Raw genomic sequence first — 10,000 nt, 5'->3', positions numbered from 1 at the left:
CACTTGGATTGTGTTTTAGTTGTTTTACATTGTTCCCTTAAACGGGCACTTAAGATCCACTCAGGCTTTTGTGTGCATCCCAGACAGTGTTTAAGTTGCTTGATCAATTCAATCGTTAATCGCAAATTATTTGTATGTCAATTAATCGTCAAGTAAAATGTCATAATCGTGACAGCCCTATTTCTCTGATGAATCCCTCATAAAAAAGACATTGGCCACAGTAAGTGTGACGAACCTCACCCACTTCTAGTGTCTCCTCCATTTTTCTTCCCTTCAGAATTGCTTTAGCCTACTGGCACTATAGTCCGCCTGATTAGCTTGCACTATAAGACTCCTCCAGCAGAACTTAAACACATGCACACTTCCCTGTGCAAACACACACACACACACACACACACACACACACACACACACACACACACACACACACACACACACACACACACGCGTACACATACACATACACATACATGCACGCACGCATGGTGGAAAGACTTCTTTTAAGACACCCTGATTGGTGCGTGAGATGAAATGTCACTAGTGACATTTCAGTGAAACCCTGAAGCGGAAGGGGCTTAAGATTAATGAGGAGGAGGGGAAAAAAATAATAAGCTACAGCAAAAGCATTACTCCTTCAATTAATTTATACCTTTTCTCTGACTTTGATGGTGTAATATGATTAGATTTCAGCATTTGAAGCTTCTTTTTTTCCCCTTGAGCTCCAGTTTGAGAAGAAGTGCTGAGTCCAATTGACTGTTTGTGTCTGTGGAATAAGTGATGAAGGAGTGGGGCCCCGGAGCAGTGTAAGCAAAAGGAATAAACAAAGGCCATGTTTGTGTCCTCGTCTCGTCAGGTGACATTTGCTCGCCAGCAGCAGCAGGGCATTGAGCGAATGCTAATATAATTTTGCAGGAGAGATTGGATTACAATGTTCTGCCCTGATGAGGCAGTGGCTTCATAGGTTTTCATCAAGCCTTTATATTTAGTCTCGCATAAAAAACAGCCAATCTACAAGCTCACAACGTGTTGCCCCGCAACGCGCAAGGAGCTTATAGATAGATCTTCGGGGCGGGACGCTGGCATGCAACAAAGCATAAATCAATCTTCATATTGTTTACTCTTTTTCTCCCATTGCATTCAGTGTTTTCTTTTTTTTTAATAGAACAGGTGTAAAGTATGATATTCAATGATGTTCTGCATTGGAAAAGTATAGAGGACAAGGGAACAGACAGAATGGCAAAAGTCTTTCTGTTGGACAAAATATGATTTTATTCACTGGTGGCATCATAAACATATAACTTCTAGCACTCCCATCAGTTATCTTAAAGGATAATTTCTCATCCCATTCCTCCTGTTACGCTCCCCACTCATCAATTTCAGTTAGGCTACTGTATATACCTGAACACATTAATCTGCGTTTGCCTATGATGACCCCACCTTTAGGAATGTCTAAGCTTTGAGAGTGTTCTTAGACAAATGAATTTGAACAGTTCGGGGCGGACTGTCAGTTCACACTAACCATGTTAGCTCCTGGTATGGACACTATATAAATAGGGTGTTCGAAGGCATTGGTCCTCTGGTCCCAGGGAAAGGTCTTGGCTCAGGAAGGATGCTTGCTAGGAGTGGGTCTGCCAGGGACTCTCACACGTTTTCATGTATACGGAAAAGGCATGTGGGTATGTGCTGCCTTATTTATTCTTGTGAATGGAAAATGTATGTTTGAGAACATACTTCATTTAACTTTTGACACAATGCATTGTGTTGAATTGATGGGGAAGTAATCTCTTCAAATGGACTCCTCCAGTGCATGCTCTGTGTATAGGCTTACAACGTGTGTATATATGTTCTGCAGCAGATAAGTCCATGTCAGTGTTAGACGCTTATCTGACTGCACATGCTGTGTCCTCCCCCATGCTCTCCTCTCCTCTCCTCTCTCCTCTCTCCTCTCCTCTCCTCTCCTCTCCTCTCCAGTATGTTCTCAGTCTGTATGTGGAGGATGTATCTGAAGCACTGTGGTGACAGTAGATGGTGACAGTATTAGTATCTTTAACATGATGGATGCATTCCTCTTCGTGTTGTGTTCTCATTCAAAAGGGTCATTTTTCCATGCATCTGTAGTGACATGCCACTTATGCTCCAACTCAATGACATTAAGCAGTAGCTTAGTATTGAAGTTGAATTACCGTAAACAAAAATAGCCTTATGTAGCATAAAATGATCTATTGTAGTCTAAAGAACAATGCATCAGCTCAATAAAATGTTTTTTTTTTTACACTAAGGCATTTGAGAGTAGGCTATAAAGTGCTGTTGAATACTATTATATTATTACTTATGAAAGTGCTCTATTTATTCATGCCTGCGTGCTATTGAGCAGCAACTGAAGGTTCCAACAAAAATAAATATTCATCTGTAGCTCATCTGAATTATTCATATGCTCTATAAGCACCATGTAGTCCTACACGCAAGTTGGATTTATGGTTCGTCGTACGGTGGTGTCGCTCGCCGCTTGCCCACAACACCGCTGTACGACGACCATAAATGTAAAGTATAGCTGTCTGCAACTGTGCTGCACTGTGTGGCTGTTGCGGCACTATTGTTGCCATGTCTGCTTATTATAAGCGACTTATTATTCTGTGATTTTAAATATTGCTAGTTGTTTTGCGGGTTGTGTTTGTTTTGGGCTTGTTTCTAAAGTGTAGTTGCTTTAATGGGATTGTTTCAAAATTTTCAAATAATTTTAACCAGTGGTTCTCAAATATTTTCATGTCATATGGACCCCCAAATTAATATGTATTTGTCCCTAACCCCCATCTGAAAATGTTTTGTGCAAGGAGCCCCGTACCAGAGAATGTTTAAAAAATATTCCAAATATTCCACATTTTATTTCAAGATTTAAAAAAAATAGCAGATCTACAAGCTCAACGCGACACATTTGTGAGCTTGTATTTTTTTATTTTTAATGTATACAATAATATATAGGTTTAAAGTGCTCGTATGGCCTAGTGCCCTATAGTTGCTTCCTTTGGGCTTGTTTTCCTAGACCTGGTTGCTTCTTTATCTCACAAAATCTGGCAACACTGTGAGGGACCATTGTTGGGCTGACAGTGTCCACTGCTGGTAGGAACGCTAACTGCAGTGCCTCCTCCAGGCCAGTGGTGGAAAAAGTACTCACATGTTTTACTTAAGTAAACGTATCAATACTGCAATGTAGAAATACTCTGTTACAAGTAAAAGTCCGGGATTCAAAAGTAAAATTAGCCTACAAAAGTATTGGTTTCAAAATATACTTCAAGTACAAAAGCAAAAGTACTCATTATGCCATATGTCCCATTTCACAAGTCATATCTATAAAATGTCTAAAATCTTTAGAAAATAGCAGATCTACAAGCTTGTAGATCTGAGCTTGTAGCCCTATTTACAAAATGTAAATAGGCATACAAAATGTAAATAGGACTGAAGTGGTTAACCTATGTTTTGTAATATAATCAAAATCTACAAAGTAACTAGTAACTAAAGTTTTCAAATAATTGTAGTGGAGTAAAAAGTACAATATTTGCCTCTGAGGTGTAGTGGAGTAAAAGTAAAGAAAAAAAACCCTCAAAATGAAGTACAGTACTTGAGTAAATTTACTTACATCACTGCTCCAGGCTGATCTATCCCTTTATGATATGATCCATGGAGCGCTGAGTTGTGAGGGGTGCATTTATGCCCAATTATACGCGTTGTTAGCTTGGAAGATCAGTTCTTGTCGGCAAGCGACACCGTCGTACGATGCTATAAATTTAGTTTATTTTATTGTATATCTGACAGAAACCTTTCAGTCAGTGGAGTATGTCCATACTGGGGAAACTGGCTTTAAATGGCATCTATAAATCTAAATAGCCTATAATAGCCTAATTTAAGTAGGATCTAATACAATGTAATACATAAATAAAACGCCTGCATATGTCCACTTGAATGAGAGAAATGCATAGCTATGGCATACATATATTAGACCCTGAATGGTGAATGCTTATTCCGTCTACCTCAGCTTTATGGTATTCTAATATATCTCATCATTAGACATATGGTGTTGCTCATATAAACCATAAATCATAATGTCACTCATTATTTTCCATTTGATATCCTATCCTATATACGCTGTGTAAAAGGCTGGACATCAACAAGTGCACTGTGTGTGTGTGTGTGTGTGTGTGTGTGTGTGTGTGTGTGTGTGTGTGTGTGTGTGTGTGTGTGTGTGTGTGTGTGTGTGTGTGTGTGTGTGTGTGTGTGTGTGTGTGTGTGTGTGCTGCAAGAAGGTAGCGGATGTTTAATTACAGCGACAAACAGCAGATGGCTCTCTTGAGTTTTAATTTCTGCGCTTGTGATGGAGTCTGTCTGATGATATGCATCCAAAACAAGTTCTGCCTTGGGGTTTTTATTGTGGACAGCGAACACATGCAGTGTTCAGCATTTATAACTGAAGAAAACACAGTGGTTCTCAACCTGTGGGTCGGGACCCCCAGGGGGTCCCACACATGATTGGGGTGGGGTCCCCAGAGTACAAGCTCACAACGCCTCATGTTGTGAGGCATTGTGTGAGCTTGTAGATCTGCTATTTTCACAATATTTATCTGCTTGTGGATAAATATATAACAAAATGTAATGCTTCAACTCCTACAATTCCAAGAGCTTGCTGTGTGTGTGTGTGTGTGTGTGTGTGTGTGTGTGTGTGTGTGTGTGTGTGTGTGTGTGTGTGTGTGTGTGTGTGTGTGTGTCCCCACTCCCAGTTCAAATATGATTATTTTGGGGCGTCGTGGCCTGAAAAGGTTGAGAACCACCGGTTTAACAGACACGGTGACGGGCATAGGCTTGATTTCCGTGAACTTTCCCAGAACGCCCGATAGTTTGAACGCAATATTCTCTCTTCTTTGTGAGCGGCTTAGCCTACCTGTGGCAACGTAGTTGCACTTTCTTGGTGATAACACCGGCCCCGAAATGAAGGGCGCTGTCTATGGTGCTGAAACTTAACTGGCTACTGAATTCAAGTTTACTTGAGTAAAAGTACAAAAGTATTGGTATCAAAATGTACTTAAAGTACCAAAAGTATAAAGTAGGCTATTCATTATGCAGAATGTCCCATTTCACATATTTTCAAATGTATACATTGTATACAAATCTTTTGAAAATTGCAGATGAGCTATTTTCAAATGGCCGAAATAGGGCTGGGCTGGTTAATGTATGTTTTGTAATAATATTCAAAATCTACATAGGTAGACTAAAGTTTTCAAATAATTGTGGAGTAGTGGAGTAAAAGTGGCCTACAATATTTGGCTCTGAGATGTAGTGGAGTAGAAGTAAAACGGAAACTGGAAATACTCCAATAAAGTAAAAAAAAAACACTCAAAATTATACTTAAGTAGGCTACAGTGTTTGAGTAAATGTACTCGTATTGAGCAAGCGTATAGGATTTATAGCTACAGCAGCCCCCATCTCTGATTTAAGGTGCAACAATGGTCTACCAAAAGATTGCAGAGTGAGAAATTTCTGTCGCATTCATTTAACAGCCACTGTCTGCCACACGTGTGGTGCCTCTTATTCTAGTGTGTCTGTTGGGATCATTTAGCGAAGGCGTTTGCTATGGCACAACTGAAGTCGCCTTCAAAGATCGAATGTTATACTCGCTCATAGCAACCAAATCCAAACCGCGCTGACCAGTGACCACTCAATCTCTTGAAGTGAGTTCGCTGGACACTCGTGGTCGAGTCTAGTGCGAAGGTGGGAGGGAAGGGAAGGCACACTTTTCACTCAGGCGTATAGGCTGTACCAGTGGTTTGCAACCCTTTTCATATCAAGGTCCATTATTTATTCGGTATGTGAGCCACAGACCACCGTTTGATGAGATTTAGACTCTCAGACCTATAAGACTTAGAATATTTTGCTATCGTTGAATACGATTTTGTCCACAATTCCATGCTGCATTGATGTTGGTGCTGTGGTGCCATAGGAGAGATAACATCCACACGTTGATCAAAATAACAATTATTTAATTAAGTAATGCAGATGTTTAACAATAATGTAACTCTTGAGAGGGTAAAATGAAACCAAATGGACCCGTCAAGGTCCATTTTGTTTCATTTTACACTCAAGAGTTAAAGATCTATATGGGTCCATGTGGTTACCAACTATCCATCATTTAGCTGTGGACCACCTGGAACCCCCTCAAAGACCACTGGTGGTCCCCGGACCACTGGTTGAGAAGCACTGGGCTATATACAAAGGAGGGGCGAGTCGTTAGGACTTGTTGATCAGATGAGAGAGGGTGTGTTGATCTCGGAATATAGACAGAAGGAGAGGAACAGTATCCGACGTTTTCCTTCAAGCGTGGGAATTAGAACTGCACGTTATTAATTACAGCCTCCGATCGTTGTGTCGCTTTTCATTTCCATTACGCGCTGATTGATTGCATATATATCTGCACATATCTCTCCTATGCAAGCCGTGGATTCTCTATGAAAATCATTTAAGTCGAATTGTGTCCGCATGCAGCTTCGGCTGGGCGTTTTAAGTTTATGTATTTGTATGCAGCTGTCACACACCGTGCAGACGTCATCTCCACAGGACTCAGATCAGCTTTAGTTACATTTTCTCCTTTCTGCTCCACTCCGTGCACAATTATTGCCCTGGTGTGTTGTGTTGTTGTGTGGTTCTGTTCATAACGATTCGCCGAATGGATTATAAAGAAGAGAACGTGCTTTGAAAACGGATCCGAAAAGATCTTTTGGATAGGTAGGCTGTTCCGTGCATATACAATGCAGAAAATTAACTTTGCATCAATAATGTATAATTTACCCGCCAGTTAACACGGTTTAGGTGTTATACTTGGATTATCAAAAACGTATGACTAAAATGTCCACCACAGGGTCCCTGTGGCGGATTGCTCATTAGCCCATTGCAAACTTGGAGTTCTAGGACGCAGCGGCAGCCTGAGCTTCGCCCCGGCCACCGTGCCCGTGTTCGGATGGTGAACGTCGTCAGAGACGCTTGTGTTTGTTTGATCGCGGGCGGCGCACACACATGCACCGCGTGCCCGCCGCACCGCCACCTGAAACACCGACATCTGACCACCATCCCGGCCACCAGAAGGAGAAAAAGACACGGGAAGAAGGCAAACGGAGGGAAAGAGCGGAGGGCGAGGAGGAGGATGCAGCCGGTATTAGTATTGGGCATTTAGGGGATCAGCAATGGAACAAAACATGTCACAGACATAAAAATCAATATGCAGGTATGAATAATCATCTGCGGTCTCGGTCAGGGTGAGTTTTACATCAGGCTCCTTTTCAACAATGCTATGGTTATTTATGCAAATATGAGATTAAACATTTAGTCCACTGGTCGGCAATCATTTTTCTACAATGCCCGATAATTACTCGAGTGACGATGACAGCTCGTTGTTTGATATGGCAATTAACATGTACAGCAGTGTCTGGACAATAAAGACAACCAACTTGTAAGAATATCTGACTCTTTCATCGCGGAACGGACCTTACAGCCGGCCACCATGGGACTGTGACCCGGGCTGCGAGCTCCGAGAGGCGGTTGTTTATGTAGTCTGTGCTGCCGTTGTGCAGACAGACTGGACTTGAGCAGAATTGTGTGAGATTCTGGAGCCATGGCTGCTGCCATCGCCAGTGGGCTGATCAGACAGAAAAGACAGGCACGGGAGCAGCACATAGACCGGCCCGCGACCAACCGGCGGAGGAAGAAGAGTCCCAGCAAGAACAAGGGTCTCTGCAATGGGAACCTCGTCGACATCTTCTCTAAAGTGCGCATCTTTGGCCTCAGAAAGCGGCGACTACGGAGACAAGGTGTGGAAACTTTGGTGTGAACGGTTGTCTGTTTGTGTTTGGTTTGAGTGTTGTCTCCTTTGATGTACACCTGTGGGCCAGTGGTTCTCAAAGTGGGGTCCAGGGACCATCAGGGTTCCTTGAGGGGATTCCAAATGGACTTGCAGGTCTGTAACTCTGAGAGTGTACAAATGGAACCAAATGGACCCTTGCGGGTCCATTTGGTTCCATTTGTACACTCTTAGAGTTGTGGGGGTCCTTGAAATTAAAAGGTTCGAGAGCCACTGCTCTAGGCTTAAACACGCCAGACTATAAGGTTCCTATGCATGGTTCAAACGGGCAACGGGAAACAAATCAGCCTGTGATATATGCAATCTCAGGTAGCTGACAGCCTCCAGACGAGTTTATGCCTGATGGTTTCAGACAGGTTTACTGAGCTGTCACCTTAGACGTGTGTCTGGAAAGGGCCTGGTCGTTATGAAGCATACGAATTGCTGAACTGCTTAGTGCACAAGCACACATCACCAGAACCAGGAATGAAACCCATTTATATGCAAGCAAAAAGGTCAATATCTCCCTCGGAATGAGGGTTACGCATTTTAGACGTAATCTTTTCTCGCATAATTGTATGAATCTGCGGGGCAAAAGCCCTTTTATTCCTGTCACCAGTATTGTTCCACTTATGGAAATGTCACGGACACTTTCGCTCATAATGTGGCAACCTGGGAATGATGCACTGTCAGCCATTATTTCATTGTGTACAACAGTGCCAACTGTGAAAATATATTTTCTCAATATAAATGAATTAATGTATTTTGGGAAAATACCCTACACTGAGAGTGTTGTAATACCTGTTACATGTGAGTGTTGTAAGATGTTTGAATTTCCATGCAATCATCAGGTGTTAAACCTGTTGCAGTAGGATACTTTAAATCTATATTGTCCTTGCCCTGCCATTATCCTTCAGCACACACAATGTCATGAGGAATTCAATTAATACAACTTCTAATCTATTGTCTGGAAGCATTTGGAGCAGTGCTTTGCACCATGGTACAACAAATCATCATTTTGGATGGCAAATACCCACCAAAAGTCTTTCAATTTACATTGAATAAGATAAGATCCATCCTGATTGATCCCCGTGGGGAATGTAAATATTCAAACCACTACCAACCCGTGGTAATTACACACAAAAATGGCCTAGATATTATACAGCTTATTATTGGCACATCAGGACTATATAGTTCAAGGTGCCAGTAATAAATAAAATAAATAAAAATGACATAATTTGCTGTCCCTCTGGATTCAGCCTCTGCACATGCTTTAAGTTTATTGTATGGAGTTGGGTTTGTGTTGTATGGAGTTGGGTTTGTGTCTGCACAGATGTGTATGTATGTGAGGGGGTGTACTGTATGTACGCATCTTCATATGTCTGTCTGTGACTTTGTCGCTGTATGCCTGCCTACTGTATGTAAGTCTGTCTGCCTGTCTCTTTCCCTTAACAATTTATGGTGTGGTGGTGCGTCAGTCTGTCTTTCTGTGTAGAGTCCTCCGCATTGTCCAATAACCACGGTGGATCAGACACGTGGACAGAAGCTGCTGCCATTTAGGGAAGGAATTAATGCCTGGCCATGCCAATAGATGAGCCAGAGACTGATAAAACTGTAATAGGCTTTGCAAAACGACCCCTATATGCTTTGCTGTATATCTTAGTAGCTGTCATGGATGTCTGCAGGGGAGGTGGTATCTGGGCACAAATAAATCGGAGAGTCTGCGAGGACCCGATGAGATGAATAACCATTGAAACGCCTCGACAACAACACACCTGCAGCAGCCATTTTATTAGAGCGGCTCAGGGACTACCTGATCCCAAGCATAATGATGAGATTCCACAGTGCCCTGGGGAGGGGGAGGGGGGGCTCCCCTGTCTGTCTAGAAGATAAGAAAGTCTCAAGCCAAAATTACTAATATGTTGGAGGGAAAAGCTGTTGTAAAATGGGTGATTTGTCCTGGTCATGTGAATAGGAACTATAATCAGAACACAGGGCAGCCTCTTTGTTGTCCCCGGTCTTAATTTGCGTTATTTGTGATTTGGGGCCTAGAGGGAGAATACCTCATAAATGTTTCCACCTTGGATGCGAATTAGGAAAATCATTATTAGAGTCATATTAGAC

The 10,000-nt window shown here is 42.1% G+C and overlaps 1 protein-coding gene across 3 annotated transcripts in view; it reads left to right on the top strand.

The window, feature by feature from the left end:
• The window catches only part of fgf14 (fibroblast growth factor 14), a gene marked incomplete at its 5' end in the record, with an annotated part of 137,273 nt that overhangs the window by 78,834 nt on the left and 48,439 nt on the right, over positions 1 to 10,000 (top strand). The window contains one exon of one of the 3 annotated variants that reach the window (XM_084084627.1): positions 7,652 to 7,847. The exons of the other annotated variants lie outside the window; for them this stretch is intronic. Coding sequence (XP_083940753.1) covers positions 7,652 to 7,847 — 196 coding nt within the window. Of the gene's footprint in view, positions 1 to 7,651; positions 7,848 to 10,000 lie in introns of those variants that run through there. 3 annotated transcript variants of the gene reach the window in all.

This window comes from Gymnoscopelus microlampas, assembly GCF_963454915.1.
Source record: "Gymnoscopelus microlampas genome assembly, chromosome: 17".
NCBI lineage: Eukaryota > Metazoa > Chordata > Actinopteri > Myctophiformes > Myctophidae > Gymnoscopelus > Gymnoscopelus microlampas.
The sequence above is the reverse complement of the archived record's forward strand: the minus strand, read 5'-3'. Positions and strand labels throughout refer to the sequence as shown.